This window comes from Corvus hawaiiensis, chromosome 7 (genome assembly GCF_020740725.1).
Source record: "Corvus hawaiiensis isolate bCorHaw1 chromosome 7, bCorHaw1.pri.cur, whole genome shotgun sequence".
NCBI lineage: Eukaryota > Metazoa > Chordata > Aves > Passeriformes > Corvidae > Corvus > Corvus hawaiiensis.
In genome coordinates this window covers 24,064,688-24,091,197 of record NC_063219.1, presented here as the reverse complement: position 1 = coordinate 24,091,197, position 26,510 = coordinate 24,064,688, and the positions used below count along the sequence as shown (strand labels likewise).

Genomic DNA, 26,510 nt, shown 5'->3' with positions numbered 1-26,510 from the left:
GGATGGCTTCAAATAGTTGCAAGGGGGTAAACCTGGGACACAAGCCATGAGGTGGTGGCTTCCTTATTTTATCTGAAACTGTGATCATCTACACTGATATAAAATAGAACTATCCATCTATAGCCTAAAAACATACAAGCATCAATGAAAATCAGTGCATACTTAAATTTACCATGTTAGAAGCTGTAATAAAGCAATAGAAACTGTGTGTAATAGTTGGAGCAAGTACTTCCTTACTAGTGCCACTTATTTTCCAAATACGTCACTCCATTCAGAAAGCTTTATAGTCCCTAACTCAAAACTTCTCTCATTTTCTCCAGTATTTTTCTGAGTGCAGAGTAAAGGCACATGCTGTGAGAGAGACAAACTGCTCAGGGTGCTTGCACCCAGCATGACATTTGACAGCCAGCATTCTCCATATCCTATCAGCTTCACTAAGCTTCTTAGAGTGAAGAGCTACATAGCCTTTTGTGGGGAAAAAATCCCTGAAGGATGATCTTGTCTCTGCTACTGTTTCAGTTCTTGAGAGCATAGAAAGTGGTGGTGGTGAAGAACTCCAGCCTTGGGTATTTATGTACACACAGTAACCCGGCCAGCTGGATCCGGGCTGGCTTGGACTGCTCTGGCCCACAGCGCTGATGCTCACGAGCCCATGAATGGGTGTCTGCACATCTGTTCTTTACAGAAACTTGATGGGCCACCTTCCACTGTGCAAGATGGCTTAGTGATTTATTGTACTGTCCTAGATAGCACGGCTCCTGTGAAGAACCAGCCACCATGGAAAGCTGCCAAGAAATTTCAGCAGTGTGAGTCTAGGAACAAACTGGGAACCAGTATAACAATAGCAGCAATTGCCAGGATTTCTCCTACAATTTTCCCTCCCATGTGTGAGTTGTTCTCCACTCATGCCATGAGGCACAAAGCAGTTTACCTGCTCTGAGCCTGGCCAGCAGGATGCACCCCCTCCTTGCTCCCAGCATGTGCTCTGATACCAGGGGAATTACTATAGCAGTTTCTCCCAAGTGCTTCCTTCAAATTATGACCATCGCAAAAACTTTACTTCCCCATGAATTCTACAGTCCTTATACTCTGCTTTTAACACAAGCTCCTGTCTCCAACTGCTCATTTGTTGGGTGCAACTGCAATCAATACCCTGCAGAAATCAATGTGCTATGAAACACACCGGCCAGGATGTAAACTGGTACGTACTGCCTGTCTACAAAAAGGATTACAGCAAGCAAGAGAAAATTTGTATTCCAAAGATGCCTATGATGTTAGGCCTTGCCTGAAGATCCTAATTCCTCTCAAAGCTTATAGACATCTAGTTGTCTTAGGCACTTGGTGAGGCTTCTCTCCTGCTCCACAGCCTCACTGCATGCTTGGTGAGATTTCATACCTACAGCAGAGCGCTATTCCCATGGCTGGCAGAATTGCTTCTACAGCGACTGGCGATTGCTCATTCCCTCTCAGCTGAAACAGTTTTTTAAATAACTGCTAATCTGGCTGATGACAAGCAACTAGATATTTCTTATTAAGTGGGTTATTTTTCTCCCAAAAATAGCATCAAATTTGTGTTCAGCAGCAACAGAGAGTTCTTTTTTTTTTTCCTTTTGAGTGGTATTAACACATTCTTCAGTCTGAATTATCTTTGGAGATGGAAAGATGTTTTCAGCTTTGTATCTGTTTTCTATACAGCACTCATACCAATATCAACTCACACACTGAGAAAGAGAGGGCTTAAGTAAGAGGCAGGTAAATAATTGCCAGGGTGCACTGGGTATGGGATTAACAGGGGTGTGCTCAGCTGCCTGTGACCCAGTGTACCAGATATGGTTATAGGACAGAACACCAATACAAACATCTATCTGGACAGGACATAAAGAAGAAACACGTTCAAAACCAAGCTAGGAAGAAAAGCAGTACAGCTGCTTCATAGGATAATGTTCACTACTGCTCATTACATACTCCTAGTGCAGAAATTAAAAAATAAGCCTCACCTGCTCATGCTGCCCCAAAATCTACTGCCAGGCAACATGAATGTCAAACACTGCAGTATAGCTTTGTCTTAGATGCCTTTGAAGTGGAAGACTTGAAGTGAAGCATTACCACATAATATTTTTAGTCATATTGCTCAGCAACATGGTCAAAACCAGTGCAAACAATCATCCCGACAGATTCACTGCAAATAGCTAGGGATACATTTGATATTTAAAACATCTCTGAAGTCTAATTTTGGCAACCTCCATGACGTTGAAAGAGAAGGGTCCTTAGAAAACTAAGTACATGAATCAACCTGAACCACTACTTATGTTTCTCCCTTTGTACATCTGGTAGTATAACGAACATATGTAGAAATGTGAGGGTGGTAAGACGCCATCACGAGCATGACAAGGAATGAGGAATGAAGTAGCTTGAAGTCTCTGCCCCAAGTGCTGTTTTGAGTGTTGAAAGAACTTATCTGTGTGTGCATTAGGGGAGGTACAGCAAGAACAGGCAGCAAGAGGCTTGATAAGGTTTGTCTGGAATGAATTGTTCAAATCTTTGTCCACAACATAATGTAATATACCTCATACCACCAAGCTTCCCTTTGCAGTACTTTCAACCTGTCTTCCAGCTTTTGCTGTGAAGGATTTCTCTACCACAAGATGTTGACTTGGACAGAAATACGCCAGAAGGACCTCTGCTACCATGGAAAGTCCTCACCTTTTATTGCTGCTTAGGTCCTCCATCCTGAACTGTCCAGAACTTTGTATTGAACATGAACAGTGATCTCCCTTTGCCCAAGTCCATTCCAGTTGTAAAAAGAACATTCCTAGGGATCCTGCTGTTACAGTTTGCATTACTGTAGTGCCGTCAAAACTCCTCTGATATGCAGAAACAATGCTGCATATCTTCTGTGTTTATTCTAGATTAATTTTTACATCTTAGCGTCTTATCACTGCCCTTCATGGAATGCTCTTATTTTTACAATCCAGAATCATGTGGTAAAACCAGACATGGATTTCGTAACTTGTAAGTGGCTCCAAGTACATGAATTCACTTTAAGGTGGAATTGTGAAAGGAAAGAGAACCTGGCTGAACACAAAATTTTCTGGTAGGGAGCCAATATTCTCACCAGGAGACTCAAAGACTGGAGGAAGCACAACAAACAGGCAGATCCAGCAAGGAAGGTCACATGGGAGACCAGATCAATTAATCCTAAAATATAATGCAGCTGCTGAAGAGATCCACATCAAAATAAATTGTAATTTTGACTAGGGTAAATAACTAAAAGAAAATGCATAAAGCAAATACTTCCAAAGCAATTCCTATATATTAATTGTAACACTAAAAAGAAAAAGCAGGTGGGCCTGCTTAGTCTGTAATTCAGCTTTAAAAATAAAAGAGACAACAAGAAAAACAAGAAAAATTTTTCGTATTCAGGATTGCCTTATTCACCACACAACATGTCAGTGGGTACCTTGTACGTACTCTAAATGCAGCAAATTCCAGTTGAAAGGAAATCTTTCAGTATGACCTTAAATAAATGCACACAACCAACACTGACTTCTGCAAATCAGTGATGTGCAACTTTTAAGGTAAGATCCTCACCTCCCCAAACACAGAGTATTCTGTTTTGAACACTATGACTCAAAACATTTATGTGCAACCAATGGTCTTCCTAGCCAGGACCACACCACCATCTATCCTGCCTGTGGAGTGGGTGGAAGCTGCTCCATTCATCTCAGTTGAGACCTGAAGAGGAAAAGCCCTAACAGCTCATGGGAAGGCCTAATCTCTGCTGGAGTTCCCAGTTCCACTGTAACACCTGGTGCAAAAGGAGCAAAGAAAATTCCCTGGGTCCGAGAAAAAGTCAAGGGAGTTGTCAGCAAGAGCTGACTTGGTACAGCTTGCTCCTGTTCCTCACTGATCTTCCCATGTTCAGGGCATTTCTAAGCCAACAGCACAGCCAAGGGAACATAATCAGCGCCATCAATCTTTTCTCCTGGATCCAAAAACCAAGCACAAAAAGTTTTATCTGGCTCCCATACTTCCCTGTCTCTGCTGCATTTTGGGAAAGTCGTGTACTGAACCTTAAGTTCTTGCTCCCTTTTAAGCTTGGACAAACACAGGGAGTTTTTGTTTCTCTACGTATCAAATTTTTAATTTTCCAGTAAGGGGAATTTCAGAAAATAAATGTCAATACAACACTGCCAGTCCTTGTGATAGCCTACTCTGATCCCACTCTTTAGTTTTGGGTAAACATTTCTTACAAAAACTTGATAAAGAAATGTATTCAATCCAGAAGAATACTGAGTTTGGAGAACAGAATCAAACCATATGGTTTCCATTTTTAAATTCTTCTTCACCACATCTATGCCCTAGTGCAGAAGGAAACATTGCTGAGAACATTTTGTCCGTATTTTGTTTTCTGTTGTTGGAAGACACACTGTTCTTTGAGAAATTCTTTGGAGTAACTCAGTTGCTTCGAGGCCATCACGCACCTAAAGGTTTTCTACCAGAACATAGTAGGTGTATCTACCACCAAAAGCTGGACCAATCATTCTAAGTGCTTAATTAAACATTACATAAAAAGTTGCAGTTATTCTTTCTATTTTTTTTTCCCCAATTAATGGGTATGGATAATCTAGCTTAGTATGAGTTCTGTTTTGAAATTGTTATAGATTTGGCTATTTATTTGGTTTAGTAAAGTCTCCTTTCCTAGTATCAGATATTCAAGCACTGGGTTAACTGAGATGTGCCCTGTTTCAGGCATTAGACCATATTTTTCACTATATGCAAACCAGAACTTATTTGTGTACCTAAATTAAAGTGTTATTTTGATGACATGCTGTTAAATGATCAAGAGGTTTTGACATAAAGCTAGTTCCTTCCTTTCTTACTAATTGTCCCTTTGGCACTTTGGTACTTCAGAAGAAAGATGGTATTTTCAAAATATCCAAGTAGTTCTCATTGTCATTTGTTATTATTTTATTTGGGAGATAAAGAATAGCTCCAAATAAATTAGAATTTATTATTATAAAAGCCAACTACTGGTTTTTTTTTTTTTACAAAATTACAAAAACTACAGTTTCCTTATTAATGTAAATACTTTTGAGACCTGTGTGCTAAAAAATAAAAAGTAAAATTAAAAAAAAAAAAAAGATCCCCCAACTAAAATACCCAAAATACCCTATGCTCCACAGAACCTTGGCTTTACTGTCAAATCAATATTCTTATATACTGCTGTAAACTCTTCATTAAGATCAGCAAAGCTTTCTTCACAAGCTATGTTTAATTCTTCTTTTAAATACTTCTTTTAGTATATTTCTGTTTCAATAAGAATCAGTGTATGTCATCATCATTACCAATGCAATTACCAACATCACCACAGTGCAAACTACTATTATTTTGGTACAAATATTTTTCTTCAGGCTCAGTAGGTTACAATTCCATATTTCCCTGAGAACTAATCAAAAGCAGCAAAACCAGATCCAAGCCCAGATATTCTCTCATCTCTTGCAGTTGTCTGTCCTTAGAGGAGCAGATGCTTTGCACAATGGACATACACAATTTAGTAAAGTGGGAGCAAATGCCTTCTAAGTTTCTTGGACAATATTCATTTCAACAGATAAACTGTTTTATGAATAGGTATTTGGTTTGTAGTGTACAGGCTCTACACAAATGTAAATGCTCCTCAGAGATAAAAATAATCAGGAATTCAAAATCCTAATGGACAGTGAATTGACACATAAAAAAAGATTTTGGAAATTATTATTTTTCAGCTACCTAATTTGTTTTTTCCAAGAGTAGTTATTTCCTGATCCAGACAAAGATAAGCTGTGGGGAGAGGTAAGACATGTTTTTAGAATCAGGAAATGTTTGCTTCCTTCTGCTCTTGCTTCGTAGAGATGTGAATAACCTCTATCCATTCCTCAGAAGCTGACTGAAATTCAAGGGGAAAGAGTCCCGTTAGCATTCCAAAGCTATTTTTATTACATTTTCCAAAGGTTTTCCAATTAGTATGCTCCTTTTTGCATGACAAATTGATTATCCTAAAAGCAAGACCCACTGCACAATGTCCTTTCATTCAGCACAGCTGAGGAAGACTTTAGGTTTTAATGTCTCTGGGCATTTTAAACATTTCAGAAATATTTCAGCTGACACTAAAGTAGCTTTCCCAATGTGGCTTTCTGGAGCCTTAATGAACAGACTTCCAAGAACTGCCTGCAGAGGTGTTTTCTCTGTCAATCTTAAATCAACGAAAATGTAAGGGCATGTTTATCTAGTTTTACTTCATAACATTAAGAATGTTGCAGTATGTGAAAAAGCAGTTTTTCTTCAGTACTATGATGACACAGTCATGGAGGGGAAAATATTAAAAAGAATCCATTAAGTATGAACACACACAACCCCCCCTCCCAGCAAAATGCTTTTGGAGTTGGAGGGGAAGGCTCTCATATTATGCCCTGTCAGGCATCAAGAAGAATTCAACTGATGCTACTTTGAGAAAAAACACAACAGCTGTAGGATCGATTTAATAAGAGATTTTAAAATGTAAGTATAAAAATCTTTACATTAGGGTTTTTGAGGGCTTTTTTTGTTAATTTAAAAGAAAGAAAAAGGCAAATACCGAAGGATGAACCTGTAACTTCTCTGACAAGTCTATCACTATCTGTAGCCTCAGTTGCTCCACTGAGGATGTGAATTCAGATACTTGGCAGAGCTATGATTAATAATCACCTCTCTTCAGGGAAAGATTTTTGTCAAAGCCCTGAATCTTGGCCTATCCTCACTCAGCTGCAAAATGATTTTTACTACTAAACATATGGCCTTTAACTTCCATTTAATCTTCCATAGGCTAACAAGAGAATACTGCTCAATGTTATGGTAGGGAGAGACAACAGCTCCAGACACTGAAAAAGGTGAGGGCAATAGCAGCTGAAGTGGCAGAGTTGACCTCTTGCCCTGCACCAGAGATCAGCTTTCATATTTCATAGACACCTAAAGATTCTCATCAACCTAATGACTCTTATGAAAGTCAGAATATGAACATGCTGGTCCTAAATTTGTTGACTGCATAGCTGTTTTAACTGGAGACACATGCTGTGAAGAAAAATGGAATTTCAAGCAACAAATTGTGAAAACCAATCCTGTTCAGTGCCTCTTGCCGCCTCTGCCCCTGTAGTAACCCAACCTGACTTCTGACAAGCTGAGGTGATTTCGCATAATCTCTGAACCATCTGCTAGGCTATCTGTCAGTTCAGTAGCCTTGTTACTTTACAGTTTATAGGTTAAGCAGGATAAATAACCTATCAGAAACACAAACAGATTTGCCTCTTTGACACACTTTGAAGTGCAAATATTGTCTAAGTAATCATAGCTTGCTTAGTCCTAAACTGAAGAAAAAGAACATAAAAATCAAACAAACGTCTGTTATTTCAGAAAAGGAAATTGTTTGTCATCATCTTTACAGTTTATGAAATCTAGAGCTCAGCAAAACTAAACTGATTTTTCCTAACTAATTTTTGCCTACACTTTTAAGAGATTTTTCTCTTTACCCATTTAAAAACACACATATGAAGTATTTTTAAATGCGTAAACTATGAAGAGTGAAGGTTTTCAAACATCTGTTTGCAGGGACACAAATGCTGGTTGACATTAAAAGTGCTGTTTCCTGCCAATGATCTATTGAGTTTGTTAACCAATGAGAGTGAACGACCACTCTGGTTTTCCTTATAAATTACGTGGCATTGTTCTTTTGAGAAAAATATTTAAATATTAAGTGATGTGTGCAAATTAGAATGGTTTAGAAACTAATTAGCTACTATTCTGCTTCTAATATAGAATATTATAATTTATATGAAGTGCTCTTCCACTGAAAGCATTACAGAAAGTTTTACCACGAGACACAGAAGAGAGGATCCTTCGTACGAAAATAGTTTGCAGTTTTTCAGATAGTCACAAACAATAAATCTCACAATTATTATAAATTATCATAAAACAACTAACATGTATTAAGTTGATCCAAACAAGAAGTTGCCAGTAAATGCTACAACATCAGAAAAATCAAGGAATCTGCCTCTCAAAAAAAAAAAAAAAAATTAATTTAAAAGATACTCAGAATTCTTCGCTAACTTGCTTTTTAGTACTACCACCACTCTCATTTAAGAAAACACAGGATAATCTACATTTCTACATACGAGAACCCGAGGCAGTGGCCAGGGCTAGGGGCAGGGGAAAAAGGGGGGATACAGCACTGCACTTGTGATAGAAGGCATCTGAATGCCTTTAGGGCATCTTAGATTTGCTCTTCATTTTCTGGTAGTTACTGTGCCTTGTTTTGTCCTTTTCCATAAACGAGAGATGGGGAGGCAGCTTAAAGTGCAGAGGAAAGAGTAAATTTTCAGTATTTTATATTATAATCAGGAGGGAGTATTTCTGAGGGTAATGTTTTCTTCTGCTCACTAGTCTCTGTTCCAAACTTCTGCTTTGTTCAGGGGTAGAGAATTTGCAGAAATTTTAATTTTTCCTCAGGAATTGTGCTGGATTTGTATTTGGATCTGGGTCATTGGTGTTCTGCCTTCTTCAGGATCCAATACTTTTCTTCTGTTCATGCTTGTGCCAAAGATATTTGACAGCTCTTGAGTTCAACTTCTTCAGTGGTAGAGGAAGTGTGAGGCTGTTTCTCTCAAGTTGCTTTCCCCTAGTGGTAGAGGTCAGCATTTAGCTATGACAGTTCTCCTTTATTTTTTTGGCAGGCAGTTCTCTGACATTCCTGTTGCTGAGATCATCCTCACTAGGCTTTCAGAAGAACATCTGACTGGGGCTCAAATTCTTCGCTTTCTGCTGTTCTGACCATATAGTATGTTAAGGAAAGGTTTTGGTCCTTGCCATTAATAATTAATTTGTTTCTAGATACCTTTTGTTAACTCAAAGATCTGTTACTTTGTGATTTCTTCCTTTCATTGTGATTTGGTTTCTCGTTAAGAGTGTGGATTCTTTTAATCCCAAAGATAATTTAAGGGAATAAAAGTATCATTAAATTACTGCAGTCTGAGTCATACTTGGTCTGTGAGTTCAGTTCCCTGGCCTTCCCACACAGCGTTTCCGATATGCAGCGAGCTGAGGGTGTGCAGGAAAGACTTTAGAGTGACCTAGATACTATTTAACTCCTTACTCGGGGGTGGCTCTCTGACACTGGATGTAGCCATTGCCTCTTTGCATTCTCAGTCCTTTCCTATGTGATAATTGTATCCATTACATTTCCTCGCCTCTGAGTGGTTTTCATGTGAAGCGTTTTAAGGCTTCTATTTGAATTGTTTTAAGCATCTTGTTTAGTTAAATTGATTGGAAAAATTAGAAAACTAACTATTTTAAAGTCTGAAATGTAGGCATTGAGATTGATCCTCAGATAGAAGTTATGGCTTCTTTCCTGTAGTACTTTATAACTTCTAGGAGAAATTTTGTTCTGCTGCCCTCTTGCAGGCAAAGAAATAGTCATCTCAGGCTCTCTGAAATGAAAAGGCCTTTAAAGCCCAGAAACACTGTCATCATATCATACAAGCTTCCTTGCTGGCATATATTGTTGAATCTGTCCAAGAAAGGTGGTGATACAGGATTAACTTTACTGACTTTGGGCTTGCCTGTCAGCTTTGCACTCATGCAGTGTTTGATTGGTTTTTCTTTACTCTGTGTACGAATGTGTTTTTTGACTAGTCCCTTCTGTGGCAGCTGATGTTCTGGGTTTGTGAAACTCCCACAGATGCTCCTTTTACAAAACTTTGAATATATGTCTTACTCTGCTTAATGTAGATTCCATCCAGGCTTGCAGTTGACACAGCCAACTGGAGGGTCCTAATTTTCTCTGAGCCCAGCTGACTCATCCCTTTGCACAAATGCTTTTGCGTTGAGTTTTTTCCTGTTAGGCCAGGATTAACCTCTGTCATCTATGAAGCCTAGTGATCCAAGTTCTTCCTTGGGCATACTTCCAAAGTGCAGTCTGGGACACTGGACCTACCTTCCCATGATGATATTTGACATAGTCATTATGCAAAAGTCACTGGAGCTGAGGGTTTGGGGATCACAGGAATTTCAGCCAGCTCACTGTGTTCTGCAGGGCAGTCTGGTGGTGCTCAGTGTGTGTGACTGCTGCCCTGGCTGCAGCTCAGGGCTCAGTGAACTGATGGTGCAGAGGGCTTCAGTTGTGCTGAGCTGCTGCAGCGATGGGATCAGAACAGGTTAATGGTGTTTTTAAAGAAAAGGGTATATTTAAAATTTACGTGTAAGTATCTATTACATACTCTTTGCAAAACTGCAGAAATCAAACTGCCTCCTGCTTGCTTCAATCAATATTCAAAAGACTGTCTAAGCAGTGTGAAACTGAGCAAGTGTCACTGAATATGACCCTGACGCATCAGCCGCAGAGGTTGCGCTTTAGATTTTGTGTTACAGCTTGTGATTGCTCATCTATCTAAAATTTGGCAACAGATGGATAGTATTTTTTTAATGCATAACACTCCTCTGTCCCTATCTCAGCACTTAATACTACTGCAGGCATCTTTTCAACAGAGCCATGCAGTTACAATCAATAATATGTGAGCTGATGTTTCTGCTCAATAACATAGAGCCACTTCAATGCCCTTCTGAAGTATATTGACCCCTGGAGAGAACTACTTTAGTACAACCATTTTCCCTATTGAAATGGAGATATTTGCTATTCAGCACAGCTGGGACTTGAGACTACAGAAGCAGATTCAAATAGAGGTAAAGTCTACATGCCATGCTCTTAAGGAGACAAGGCATCTGGAAGGCTTAGCAGTGATTTTGAGTAATTTGTCCATTTAGTGCTGTTCTGATACAATTGACGTTAAGTTACCAGAAATTAAAGGAGTTCGTACTTTATTGTAGTTTCTTTGCTACAAGGTGTTAATTCCAGTATAGAATAGCTGTTGAAAGCAGGATGTTACTATGAGTATTTCATAAAAGTACCAGTGTAAAATGCAGTTCAGAGAAACGGGAAGTTATTTGAATGTATTGGGTTTTTTCCTCTTCTGCCTTCCAGACAGAAGAGAGGCAGTCAGCACTTTCCAAGATGGAGTGTTAAATTAGTGCAAGATAGAGGTAAGGACAAAAAGGCATCTTTGTCTATAATGTACTTTAACCCAGCAGGCCAAGTCATGGAAATCCTGTTGGCTTTTGAGGCGTCTTAATGTTACAAAACTGGAAGGAAAACATACAAAATACATTGATGTATTTTGAAAAAGTTATCAATGATAGGCATTATACCAGCAAAAAGACATCTTCAATGCAAGAAAAAGCATTATGTATGCATGTACATATATATGTTTGTAGTCTTTATATATGCAATTTTCACAATACAAGAAACAGTTTTTTGTCGTTCGGAGTTGGCAGATGGATCAGGGCTTGGGAAATGGGATGCGGTTGAAAGTGCCCTTGTACTATGGCAGTCTCCAATGTCATGGTTTTGTGCACTGTTGGCTTCCTTGGAGCATCATCTATTTAAACTAAGGGTATAAGACTTGGTTAGCAACCTTCACCAGAAGTGAAACTGATATGCAAGAATAAATTAAAGAGTAGTCTTCTGCAAGTATACAGGCTTGTAGTATTAATAGACGTCTGCCTATCTATCCAGAGAGGAGGAAATCTCACACTAGCTAAGCCTGTAGTCAGATGATAAAATCATTTTGATTTATACTCTTCTGACTAAACAAGAGAAAAAGTATTGGGAAGTGTAGATAAATTATTTTATTTTCCCTTTGCCTTTTCCTTAATTCTCTCCCACAAGAAAAAGAAATATGCTTAGGAATAGCCAAAATAATGGACAATGCATCTCATGCTGACAATGACTGAATTTGGCTTCCTTGGATGGAGGAGGAGGAATTGAAAAATAAAAGGTCTTCAGGTAGAGAGACTCATTTATGCTCCCAAGCTGATCTCTACTGTTTAATAGAGGAAAGAGTTATGAATAACAAGAACTGCTCTGTTATGTCTTCATAGTTTTATTCTTTCAAGCTGTTAGTGTAGGCTCTGCGAAATCAGTGAGGCTGAAATTTGCCAAGATTTATGGATGAGTGTGGAAATACTGCCTTACTTTCAGATTAAAACAGCAAGTAGTGGTAGATCAATACATGCACGTCTGCAGCCCTGCCATGAGCTTGGCTTATAAATACATATTGGCATTCATCTGGGTTAATTTCTCATCTTCCCAAGTCATTGTCTTGAGTAGTGACCATTTCTCAGTATGAAGAAAAGGATAAAAGAAATCACTAGACTGTAGAAACAACATTTCAGGCTTGTAATTTGAACCTTTTTGGTACTTTTTGGTTATGCTTGCAAATGAATTATTATTTAAAAAAAAAAAAAGCTGTATCTTTTGTGGCTATGTGAAACCCTGTGTGCTCATATCTTTTATATTCTTCCAGGGAGCCACGGAAATGGATAATTTATTTGCAAATAATACTGTTTCAGGCTTTCAGTTGTGTGTAAAATGCAGATTTTTTTTTTTCAGTGCATAATTTGTGTCCATTCTGTAGTATTAGGGTAAGAAAACAACAGGATGAGACCATTTGCTTTCTTAACACGGTTTTATTCTTCAATCTTGTAACAGTAGGAAACTGTAACCTCTTCCCATGTACTTGAATAGCCTTGTCAGTAGTTGCACATGAAAATTGCTGCCCTAAAGGCACTCAGATGCCTTCTATCACAAGTGCAGTGCTGTATCCCCCCTTTTTCCCCTGCCCCTAGCCCTGGCCACTGCCTCGGGTTCTCCCTATTGGCTCCTGTACCCCAGCTCTGCCCATGGACTGCCCCTGGGCCCCTGACAAAACCGCCTGCTCCCTGACCACGGGGTCTCTCTGCCTCAGGAAACCACCTGGACAAGATGCAACGATAAAAGTCCTCTGAGGCTTCCATGAGGGTCCCTTCTCTGCCTCCTTTGCTTTCACCGTGTTGCAGAGCCCAGCTGGCCGGAGCAGGAGCTCAGGGAAGTCCAGAAAGGACTACAGGATGGCAGAATGGCTGCCCTGCCCTAAGCAGCCCAGCTGTGCTCTCTGGGAAAGCTGCAGCTTGCTAAACCAAACCCAGCACTGCAACACACAAGAACCTGAAAATTTTCATAGAGAGAAACACAAATTAATTTCCCCTTTTTCATGGCAAAAAAATTGACTAGTTTTGCTGCAGCGATATAAACAGCAGTAGGTGCCCTTTTCAGAAGAGGTTTTTATTAGTATATTATAATACCATTATAAAGAATTGAGCATCTGGCTTTACAGCTATATATTTAGATGCATTTTGCTCTGTTTCTAATTAAACTGTATCGTTTTATATCAAATGAGATAAAGAAACAAACAATGTTCCCAAAACCTATATCCACCACTAGGATACTTGTTCAGCAACCAGTTACCTGAATAGTCAAGTTTTGCTACTGCTCACCTTTCAGCTACATCCAGAACAGTGAGCCTGTGCTTCTCAGATTACCACCTCCATCTCAGATGGGAAACAGTTGATCAGTGGCAGTCAGAGCTGTCCCCTCTTCCTGGGAGGGCCACTCTTTTCAAAATATTTAATGACATTTGTGAAACTGCATAATCCAGAGTGAGTGTCTTAGACTTCAAAGAGAATTAACAAATATATAACTGATTAAAAAATAAATAAAATGGGTGGAAAAAACCTTCAGAATTTCCCATGGAACAAAGTCATATGCAATTCACTTGGGAAGAAAAGAGGACTGGGAGAGATTCTTGTGTATTTTTAAAGTGTCATAACTCTGAATACTTGGAAGATGTTCAAAAAGAATTGATCCTAATTTACATTTAAAAAGTACATTCATGCTGAGGCCTTTGTATGATGATGGACTTTTCAGCAGCAGTCCTGGCTTAATAGTCTTTCACTGCTAGTACTATACCTCTGTTCTGAAACATGGAAGCCCTGTAAGCTGTCACAGAGAAAAAGGGACAGAGAGCAAGACTTTCCCTCTCATTATTTGAGATCTTCAAAATGTAGCACACAGACTTTTGGCAACAAATAAAAAAGCCTTAGCAATAAAAATAAGACAAAGCCTTCCATACTATAAAAAACATGTAGCTTCAAGTATGGGAAATGTACGAGTTTGAATACAGGATCTCTGGGGAGGAGGGGGAAGAAAGGCAAATGATTTACAAAGAGTCCTTTCCAGATCAACAGTACCACAAACAGTGATGAGGGAAAGGAAATGCACACTGCTACATCAGCTCTGCTGGATACCCCACCATGCTGATACCCTCAGGCTTTGAAGGGAAAAAGTTTCTCTTCTCTCTGCCAAATGTCTTCTCCAGAACTCAGCCAAGGCATTCAGGCTTAACACAGAGGAGATTTCTGCCTGGGGTACTGCACAGCTACAGGTCGAAAAGAAGGAGAAAACGCAATGCCAAAAGAACCAGACATTGCGGAGTTCATCTGGCACTCTGCACTCATGTAGCTGAAAAGCTCAGGCCTCACTCTCAAATAAATCCTCAGTCCACGTTATGGAGCAGGGAGTGGTTTCAAACCCCAGTGCTGGCAACAGGAGCAGTGGGTGCCAGATGCTCTGGGCTTTCCAGGAGCAGGCCTCTGTGAGCACACTGCACACACACAGCTTCAGTCAAGCTTGCATCGTCTCTGGGGCATGGGGAAGCATTTCTGTTTGTGAGCACAGCAGTTCCTTTGGGCTTTGATATATACACTAAATGAAATTATATACTGAACTATAAAACTGTGCCTGTCTCTGGGCTCCAAAAGCTCTTCAGTTACCCTTTCAGCAAAGTCCTTGAAACCAGAAATAAGTAGTTTGGCTCTTTTTCAGGTCTTTAGATTTATTTCTGACATTAAGGGTTTGCAAATAAAAGATTTGAGGTTTCTCATGTATTTGTACTACCCTGTATGAAGCTCTTTTCTCACAACTTTAGATCTTTTATTAACATAACTTATTTCACTATTGCATTCACTCAGATGATAAAGTCCTTACTAATGCAACAGAATAATTGTTGATACTTTGAGAAGACTTATGAAAGCTTATTAGTGACTACATGTAAGCCAGAAAGCAGAACTAGGATTAGAAATATTAATAATGTGTAAGACGTAAGTCCACAACGTTCTCCTAGGAAAAAATACTGATCCAGACTCTGTCTTCTAAAGATAACATGTAAAATTACAAAACTGCACAGAATACAGAAAACAAGTGTTTAAGAAGAACACACATTTTAGGCTAATATATTTCAGTTAAGATGGCCAAAATTATCAGTTAACTAAATGTAATTATTTATAACCAAAAGTGAAGTTACACACATTTGGTGGACAATTTTCCTCTTTGGTAAAATAAAGAGATTAAAGAAAAGAAATGGAAATGTAAGGGGCAGGACAGGAGTACAAATCAGAACATATTTCTTCCACTGAAATTGATTCTGTTAATGATTAACTCAACTCACACAGGTTATTTCAAGTAGAATGTTTGTACTAGTAACAGTGTCAAAACAGACCCCAAATCAAAGTCTTCTTTTTTTGAGTTTTCATTGCTTTTTTTTTTGCTCTATGTCCATGTATCATGACATTATCAACATTCAAATTAAAAATTTGACTTTTTTTCCCAGGTACAGCACATCTATCTACAAAGATCAGATATTTAAACAGTGAAATGTTAATTCTTCTCTTGGTAACCCTTTAATTATTTAATTTTCTACATTTTTTGAATGTCAAAACAAAATTTTAGGACTTGTGAGAAAACAATTGAGGATCAAGGCTTAAAATTCTGTGGAGTTTTTTTAAAGATAAACACTGTTTTTTCTATTTCCTCAGTTAGACATTTCATTGGAGGTAGCAGGATCTGAATTAAATAGTCTACCTATATTTGCTACTGCTTTCATTCTGCAGGTTAAATATGAATATTTATTGTGTGGGTTGCAAAGTGTTTGGGGCAGTTTTTTGTCAACTGTAAATGTAGCTTGGCAATAATGTAGGTAAAAAAAGGTTAAAAGGCTATCAGAAAAATGACTGGCCTTATACAGTGTCAACATCAGATGGCTCATTTTTTAATTTCAAGGAGTTAACATTACAGAAATCAGAGCTAAGCAGAATGAACCTTTAGCAAACAAAGTCAAGACTTCACAAGATTTCTACAAGTTATGTGAAACCACGTGAGATATTGGACATTGGATATAAGAATCTGCTTGAAAATACTGATCCTGATTTCTATGCTGAATGGCTTCCTGAAGAAAAGGATAAGCTTGATGTAAGCACACTGAGGCCAAATCCAACTTGGGCTCTAAGCTGAATCAATTCTGGACTGGTTTCTGACTGAGACACCTGCCTGAGTGGTCTCGGACAGAAGGGACAATTTTTGGCATCACAGAATGTCAAATTAAAAAGCCTGATTAGTACTCATTAGCATTTTTAGTAGTCCACTGGAATTAAAAAATCCCTGTCAAAATGTTCTAGAATTACTGGTTATTCCAATGACTAACTGCTGTTATCACTTCCCATCTGCATCAGGTCCCTGCCATTGGGGAAGCTGGGGACTGGGACCCTGATCAAAGGCATTCCAACAGCTGCCACCGGACATTTCTTTCCTGAAGCTCTGCGGTTGCATCTCTGTACAACAAATACCTGCAGACTTGCAAATACTCACAGATTTTACAGCCCTGCACTACCAAATCAGCTTTTTGTTTTCCAAGGAGAAATCTTCAATGGTGGTAATGCTACCAAATCTGTTTTCCTAGTGCTTCTTTTACAAGCAGCTGCAGCTGAAACATTCCTTCCACTCTCTTCTCCTCCCTCGCCCCCACTTCCTCAAGGAAATTCCATGGGATCACCATTCCTCTGGCCCCACACTGCAACAAAACACTCATCTCCCAGGGGAGAGGGAGCTTGTGCAATCACTGGATCCCCACATCTGTGAGAACAGGGCAAACCGAGTTCCTTCGTGCATCTGTATTTGGACTGCTTGTTTTTTAAACAATGTGCTGAGGGGAACTGCTTTTAAGTTAGGCTAAACGAAATACTGAGTTTGAGAAACTGCAATCTTTGCCTAGTAACAAAATGGTAAGAGAAAATTAAAACCGTATTTGTTTTAAATTAGAGGCATGTCAAGAGATTATTTGCATCTGGAGGATAGGACAACTTTTTTACTTTTCTCTCAATTACAATTTCCCCGAAAATACCTATGGGTTCCTAATAACATTCTACAAGAAAGCATTATTGTAAAAAAGACACCCTGGAACTTCTCAGAGAGGATTTCAGTGTAGATTTCATTTGATCATGAATGTAAAGCTGTCTGAATTTTATTGCTAGCTAATTAAAGTCCAAATATTGAGGGGAAGATAGAGAGTCTTCCTTCATGTTATGCCAGACTAGACACTTCATAACATGACTGCTGAAAGCAGTTGCTAAACAATAAAGGAAATGACTGTTTAAACCAAACTTCACATCTCCAGGCCAATCACAATTCCCATGGCATACCACGCAAATGCCTCGCTACTTGTTGTGGAAGTCAAGCCCTGACAAAAAGGAGCATTTCGGCCTCCATATCAGGCCTACATCTCTCTGGTGCATCTGGCAAAAGGAACATACAATAACGAATTCTATTACTTTTCAGCTGTAGAAATGGGATGCATATTTTTGACAGCAACCTCTCAGAAGATCACCTGCTAAGACAGAAGCCAGCAGAGCTGGTTTGCACACCACAGTGGCAGGCCACTCTTCTTCTGACAGTTTGTCTGGTTGAGAAGCCGGGTGCATCGGCTGGGCAGGACACAACTGAGATTAGCTAAATCTGGTCCCAGGGCTCCTGTGGGTGTTTCTCTACTGTGTTCCACACCCCTGCACAGGCAACAGCACTGGCACAGTCAAGTGAATACATCCAGGGAGCACACCTTCACCATCCTTGGCGGTATGTTTGCTCTGAAGAGCAAAATTGAGTGAAAAGTGCAACTAAGGAAAATCTACTGCAGATAATACAAACTCCAAACCATGGCACAGTCCTTGAACAGAGAATAAAGAAAAATAGCATGCTGGTATTATACAACAGAGCTGAACAACACAAATCATATACTGCTCAATTACTAAAGAATCTATCTCCTCCTAGAACCAAATGATGTACTGTAAACCTGGTGTTATTTATTCAGACATGTATGCAATAACACTATTTTAAAAATGCACACATAACTCTAAAAAAAAGAAATTTGCAGAGGGCTTCTTTCTACCCTAAAAAGGTAAGAACAATAGATAGGCTCCTACTCCAATATAATCAGTATTAATACTCTTCTCAAAGGGAACAGTTTCAGAGACACTGATGCATCACATTTAATTATATGACATGAAATCATATTCCACATAATTATGAAGGCAATACTTCACTGCAGCCAGCAAACCATGAAAGAAAAATGCAAGAAAAACAGAGACTAAAGGAAAAGAAATGGAAATACTTTAAAAAGAATGGGAGAAGTTAGCTTTCAAAACTTCTATCCCACTTTCACTTAGCCATACCATCTATCTAAAGGGGTTGTGTTCACGTGCTGTAAGTATTTCTAAGCAGCAGTGACCAGCCCACACCACTCTCCCAATGAGTTAAATGCAAGAAATATTCAGACTATTTTCTAAAGTCCAGCCCTTTTTTTTCTAATGAGATATGCTGATTAAAACTAGCAAATTTCTTGATCTTAAGCGACCACAGCAGTGCCAGCTCCTTGCTACAGCAAACGTTTGAGCTCCAGTTCACCTCTCTTCGGTCCTAAGTGTGTTTAAAGGAGATGAGAAATGGCAACATGGGAGAGGTCACAATTACACAGCAAACAAAGAACATGGAAACATTAATATGTTAATGGATGTCACGTAGCAATGAAAATATGTCTTTTATTAAGAGAGGGAATTGAAACAACTTTTAAGTGATCTTGCCCCAAAACAGGGAAACATTGGAGTATATAACTAAGTAGGTTTTGAAAACAAAGCTGTATATCACATCTGGCTCACATGTTTTAAGAAAACCATTAGCTTGCCAGTTGTTTTAGCTATCCCTGTGTTCATGATGCTGAACATTTAGCAAGGAACCCTTAAATTACTCTCTTAACAAGACAGGTGATTTCAGAATGCACATATGCAAAGGCAGCCACAGCAAGGTTCTGTTTCTGTGTTCAGACCATCCTGGCACAGAGCAATGGCCTGTTGTGATAATTCTATATTTTGTTACATTAAAGCAGCTGCTTTCCTGATTGTAATCCCATTAAAAATCCACAATATGACCCTACAGTGATAACTTAAGGGGGAAGGCCAACTAAGTGAAACTGTCCAGACAAAAAAGCAATTTCAAAAATATCCTATAGACTACAAACAGCTTGATACAAGCAGCACAGTGTGAGAAAACAGCCTGGAAAGGAAAATACCAAAGGGTGGGCTGCCCAGATGATTTATGCTGAACTGAATAGAGGAGACTTGGGTTAAGCCTCAAAGCTTGAAATCTCACCCAGGGACTGGGGATTGTCAGGAGGATGCAGGATCTGCTGCATCATCCTCATTTAATGATGTAAATGCCACAAAAGGAGGTCTCTGAAGAAACTCAGCATTACAGAGACACAATGCTGCTGCAGGCCAGCAAGTAAATCATAAGCAAGACAGTGGAAAGTACAGGGCTTTGGAACCATGTGGCTTCAGCACAAAGGTCATCCTCAGCAAAGCACAGTGCTTAGTGAGAGTCTGGAAAGTACCTAGAAAACATGTCAAAGCAAGTTACAAACTCCTGACTGAATCTGCTAAGACCCAATCACGTAAGTCCCTAATCAGATAAGCAGGCTCAACAATTTCAGTGAATAACTGGAAAGGATTTAATCTTGTATCTTCAGATCCAGATATTCAATAAGTTTAAAAAAATTACTAAGAGTCACCAAATAAGAAAGTACAGTTAAAGCCTAAATAATATGTTCAAAACCCCACAGAACAGCTGAAGAAAGCATATCAAGTATTGATACCCACACAAGGAGAAGGGAGTGCAATTAGGCATGGCTGAAGTTACCACTGCTTCTGCAACCCTGTAAAACCAGCTCTTCATGGCAGAGGCTTGCTCAGCGCAGATCTCATGCAATGGCACTCTATGGTTGTGAAAAGAAACCACACAGCAGGGTCAGGCAGCTTCCTGCAGGCTTTCCCAAACCTCACTGGCTCCTGTCCTCCACTCCTGTCCTATTTAGCTGATTGCTCCTGTCCAGCCTCCCACAGAAAAGACAGGATCTGTGGGCCACTGCATTGATTGCTTTGCCTGCTCCCACATACCTGATGGGAAGCTCTTACGGCCACGACTGACTCACACTGTGTCCCCCTGACACTCCTCTGGCTCTGGACTGACTGTTATGACATCCTTGTGACAAACAATACCTACTTTAGTCCTCCCCACACTTCTGCCTCTGGCACAACTGACATGAAGAAATTTGTTTTCTACTCAATGCAGAACTGGAGTAGCAGGCTCAAGTTTGAATGAACTATTCAGAAACACGGCAGCTTCATTTCCCACACAAAAGCCAGTAATACTCTCTGAAAAACAGCCATGCTCCCAAGCCCTCACAACAAAAACACAATGTGCTCTTTTCCACTTGGAAAAGAGGAAAAAAGCTTCACCTAATAGAAAAACAGAATCAGACCAATCAGATGAAGGTGGAGACAGATTTGTAGACATGTATACTGGCAAGTTGTACTCTTGCCAGGAAAATACTTTTCCACAAAGCTGGTGAACGTTTGTTCACTGTGTTCGTAAATACTGCACAGCTGTGCTAAAACAGGAGAGCAAGCCCAACACCTCCATAACTGATAAGAGGTTTCTCTAGTGATTCACCAAAAATAATTAAACAAAATAAAAACATGGCCAATATTAGCACTGCTGTCATGACAAGAACGAATGCAAATCCTGACTAAAGCAAATAAAAGTCACTGTATAACAATCCCCCACACAACAATTCTGTAGATTATTCAAGCTTGTCTTCTGAGGGATCCTGTCAGAAGCAATCCTTCTCTACCATAATCATCATTGAAAATAACTTTTCAGTAGAGTGTGTATGATACAAGTCCATGATGATCAGAGGGAAAAATCTCTGTAGATGGGATGTTTCTGGTACTTGCAATGATAATAATGTTTTTCAACCATTATTTCCTCAACCCACAGGTGTTTCTCTTCCTGATCTGACATCAGCCAAAAGATACAAAACAAGCCAGTGACCTTTTTATGTACATCCACTGAAAGCTGCTTATTGCCAGCTAGCAAGATCATTTCTACAATATGCAGAGCAGCCTTTCAATCCATTCTTAGCATCAAGCACTGCAGTGAACACCCTCTTAGAACAGCAAGACCCACTCTATATGGAGAAAAGGAGGTGTCATGGTTTAGCAAGCGTAGTCCCAGAAGTGATGTTACTCTGAAAGCCTCTCAGTAAAATCTCAGGCATTTGGAAAGAGCTGAAAAAAATATTTCAGAGACCTGGAGTAAACAACAGTCTATTCATTGACTTATGTGTGTCCAAGATTTTATTCTCCATTTATTTTGTATTATCTCAGCTTAAACAACGAACATGGTAGGTTCACTTTCAAGATTATCTTGTTACATCCTACAAGGTTAGGCAGATTTACAAGAAGGACACGGTTTGCATCTGAAACTTTCCATGGTCTACAAAAGTGGCTTACTGAGCTTCGATGAGCATGGAGAGGGCTGCCATTCCTATCTTACTGCCACATCAAGTTAGTTCTTAAGGGACTATGTTGTCCATGTCTAAAGTTTCTGGACATCTCACTTGCTTCCTCAGCAGAAATGGAGAATTTTGAGACAGTCTCCTTTCCTCTTAAGTAAAATGCTTAGGAGGGAAATATCTCACAGGAATAATTGCCATGACCTTCCAAGTCTGTAAATTCACATCAGAATTGATTTAACAACTTCATGGCTTAAGTTCTTGTCTGTTCTTTATTTATACGATTCATGCTATTCCAACTACAATTATATATTGAAAGCAACAACAAAATCGGAACCTTTGGCTATCCAAGAGGAAGGGGACCAGTTACAGTGAAGTATTAAATGTATTTTTTTCTAGGCTGTTCATGCACCAATGACATCTGAGACTGTGCAAACCAAAATGTCTTCAGAAAGAGATTAAGGAGCTATAGTAACCACTGCACAAATAATAGTTACTGGGGCGGCTCCAGTGCAAAATAACCTCACAGCTCTGTCCTAACATAACATGAGTGCACAGGCCAAGGTTTCTTCATTAGTTCAAAAGACAAAAACGGGAAGGAAAAATCCACTTCTGTAAAACACACATTTGCAACTAAAATGCAAGTTACAAGAGGTCAATGTCACAAATGTTTAATTTATCAACAAGTCTTTTCACAGGTTGATTATCTTTTCTCTTCTCTGCAAAACACAAGGATTTCATTTGCTGTTGGAAAAATGAGCAAATATAATTTTTTTTCTTTAAAGACCTGAGAGCAAGCTGTTTTTATTATAATACTAAGATGACTTATATGTGACTACTACCCTGAAAGTCCATGGGGGTTTTTTTAATAAAAATAGAAAATCTCCTCTATAAATTAGGTATCAGATTTTTTGCAATATTCAAAACCAAATGTACTTCATATAAGCTTGGATTTACAAGCTTAAATTTACAGCTTCTCCTAGCTATTTTTCTTAATTGTGTTGTGCTCTGTTTTTGTATACTCCTAGTCACTTATCTGCTAAATGGAACATAGAATTTTTTTTAGAATTTCAGACAGTAGCATTATATACAAATCTTAATAATTCTTCATCCAAGATACTTATATTTGGAGTTTTCTTACATGTAGTATTGAAAATTTAGCCGAGTACTTTTGATTTCAAAATAATCCAGACAGGGCACTAAGAATTTCAGAAGTATTAAGACATTTTAAAAATTCAGTAAAACATTTAAGGCAGGTGATTTTAAGCAGTGTATAAACAACCCAACTGCACAGTCTTTTGACATATAATCCATATTCGAAAGTAAGAGGCATATGCTGCTGTAGAAATTAAAAAACAAAACAAATAACTCTCATAAGCAAAAAAATCTTATGTTAACAACACTGCCTGAAAACCTTCTGCTAAGCCAGAACTTCAGCCACTAGAGAGGGTTCTTACGTGGATCAACTATTTCTAATCATAAAAATAACTGTGCAGTAAAGTACAGCCATAAATTAGTCTGAAACTAGGCTAAACCTTCAAATGCACATTGTAGTTTACAGTGATTCAGAACAATTACTCGCGTTTGTATCAACAGATTATCTTGGTACTGAACAGAGGAGATCCTCTATGCAGGCTCTCAATAGCAAGTTTCACGTTTAGGTATTAATTTTTTCTGAGATTTCAACAGCACTATGGGTAATCACAGTTTTTATGAAAGCAGTGGGTTGCTTCAGTTCACCATTGTATTCCCACTTACTTTGCTTCTCCGAAGTGTCAAACAATATTTTCCTTCTGATTGCCAACGAAGTTGAAACCTGCCACCATAGCACAGCATGGAGGTGTTTGTTTATGGGTCTGGTTTTCTTCCCTCATAATCCAAACATGCTGTATACCCACTATAAGCTTTTAAGGTACGACATTATAATTAACATTTAAACGTAGTACTTACGGTTGGCATAATTTTACCAGGTCCTGATCAGTGGTGTTTGGAGGCAGTGCTCTGATGTAAAGGTTAGTTTTACTTAATTGATCCCATCCTGAGTTGCTGCTGCTACTACTGTTGTTATTACTGCTGGTGGTGCTGGGACTAGGAGGAGCCATTGGGTGGGCTGGTACAATGGACTGCTGCAAAGGAAAAAGCACGTTAGAGTAACGTACAGGTAGCAATCACAGCATGCACAACAGCTCAGTCTACAGCAGCCTGGTTACCATTTGGAGCACTGTGTTCAATCTGTGCGTAATTACCCATGGATTTTAAATACAACTGCATTCACGCCACATTTGGGACAGGATTCACAGGCACATTCTAATACACCCAACCACCATTTGATGCATGCTCAGTGCATGACAAAGGCTCAAATTATATATAACCTCCACTGAGTATCACTCATAGGATTTTATCACTCCTCATTGTGTCATCTGGTGTGAAAATGAAATAGGAGACGTTGTTCCTCTAGGTGCCAGCAGGTACAAAGTTTATAGCTCCATGACTGTTTCACATGTCAAATTGTGGCAGACACAAAGACCATGCTCTTTCCTTAATCTATCCAAAAATGCAAAAATAATTAGAAGCCTCTTTTCTCTCTCTTCTGGATTTTAGTACTTCACACTATACTGCTACTGATTTTTTAAAGATAGAGAAGGAGCACTGATAGCTTAAGGACCAGACTTTAAATGAACGGTGTGCCGCGGCAGAACTTTGATCCTACCGACTATCTCCATACTTGTGGATTACTTCACAATTGTCAAGAAAAAAGGCCCCTATATAATGGTAAGATATTCAAGTTTCAAAAGGAGAAAAGCACATAAGTACTTCTACCTACTCCTCAAGGTATGTAATGCTATCGCTCTTAAAAATATCCTAGAGGAAATCTGCAGTAGAGAAATCATTTGCATTAACAAAAGTATAGCAGGGTACTGTACAAAAAGTACTATGAACATGTCTGTGGTATTGTAAGAGAGGAATACTTCAAAAAATATACTAGAGAACTGAAGTTGCCTGTAAACCTCTTGTGACTACACGGTTTTCACTGACGAACTGGCTGCATGTGCCCCCTTTCCTGCAAAAGCCTGAGCTTCCACCAGAAGCTCATAGCAAAGAATTGGCCTGTAAATGCAGAAGAAAGGCACAGTAGGGGGAAAAAAATAAAGTGGAATAAAGTGAGATGTCAATGCAGACTCACTTGTTCCCACCCTAGTGCCACTCTCTTCTTTGCATTAGTACAAACAGTTGTATAGCCACAAACCGAACCAAAAAATTATCTTCCCTGATCTGGTACACCACATGTGGCTTTGCACTATGCAAAAGCTTTGGCTGTCACAAGACAGGAAACAGGAATGTGAAGGCAGAGAGGAAAGGATTAGAGTTTACCTCTGTTTAAAGCACCCATAAAACTACACACAAGAAAATAAACACGAAAAGCAAAACTATTGTGGAGATAACCTCAGGAAATTGGAATGAAAGTGTGAGTGGGAGAAAAGTACAAAGGCATGCCTTGTATCAGATACTTTATGGTAATTATGCGTTTCTTTTTTGTGTTTCTCTAGGAAGGTTCTGAAATCTTCCAATTTGGCATGTTGCAAAGTTTATTATGCAGCTATAATGGCCTGGAACAGCCAACTGCAAGACTTGCTATAAAATCAACATTGATAAGTAGTACATTGTTGCTGCCTAATTTAATTGAATTGAAAATTACATGAATGAAATACATTCCTGATCATTTAACATTTCAAAACTGAATATCAGTATTTCATTGCCATAGGGTTAGAGATTTTTTTGTTTTGGTTTGGTTGTTTTTAATAAAGATTTTTAGAAACATCAAATCTCTTCCAAAATATTTACATTTGGAATTGAAGCACTGATCTAGAATTTCTTCCAGGGAAAAAGATTAAATGCTCCCTTCCAAGTTTGCAATGGAAACATTGACGGATTTTAACAATAGCAGCTCAAGTCAGTCTGTCAGACCACTCTGCTTCCAGTAACGCCAGGCAATTATTTTTAGGGTCACAAGCAATGCAGAATGACAGAGCAACTAGCTTCAAAACATTTTCACAACAGAACAGACTTAGTCTGGCACAGTGATATTCTCTTCAGAAAGCCTTCAGTGAAGCTCTCAAAATGCAAACAATGATCAAATGCACAACTGCTCTGTTCATGGTTTTGAAATGCGCACATATCGTTGCCAGAAAACTCAACATACCTGTCTTCATCTAAACTGGTAAATACAATTGAAGGCTAAGAGCCTCTATTAAGTTTTTCAGGATCTTTGGTTGGGTTTTGTTTTTATTTCTTACATTGTTTTTCCCTTAAAATCTTTGTTTTTCTGTGTTATGAAGACCCGGAGTTTTGTAAAATCTTGTCACCAGCTGGCCAAAGGCAGGAGAGGAAAATGTGCGTCTGTGCGTAGAGAGAGCAGGAATCCTAACTCTGTAAAACATAAGCACTCCATTCTGAGAAAATTAAACTTCTATTTAAACATGAAGATGTTCTAGTGCTAGTGGTCACATTCAAACATGACGGGAATGTAAATGGGACTACAGTTGTCTTCCTAAATTTACAGACAGAAGGTTTTTCACTGCTTCCACAGAGACTATTCATACCTTTACAAGCCTTAAAAGCTTTACTAAACACATGTGCTGGGTGCCCTGTAGCTCTCAAAGCCTGCAACCCAATGACAGCCAGCCAGCCACTAAAGGGACAGTGACATCTTAAAGCCATACAACTAAAACATGTTTTTTACATTAAAACTTTAATTTTAAAATCTGAATCACTCTTTCCACTCTGTTCCTCATCGACAACTACTTGTAAAAACTAAATTATAGAGGTCCCTCTGTTGTT

General features: G+C 38.9%; 1 protein-coding gene across 4 annotated transcripts in view; it reads right to left on the bottom strand.

Annotated features, from left to right (window-relative positions):
• The window catches only part of RBMS1 (RNA binding motif single stranded interacting protein 1), a 157,670-nt gene that overhangs the window by 47,815 nt on the left and 83,345 nt on the right, over positions 1 to 26,510 (bottom strand). For all 4 annotated transcript variants that reach the window (XM_048310381.1, XM_048310380.1, XM_048310382.1 and 1 more), the window contains exon 2: positions 23,622 to 23,797. In XM_048310381.1, the coding sequence (XP_048166338.1) occupies positions 23,622 to 23,797 (176 nt within the window). The remainder of the gene's footprint in view (positions 1 to 23,621; positions 23,798 to 26,510) is intronic.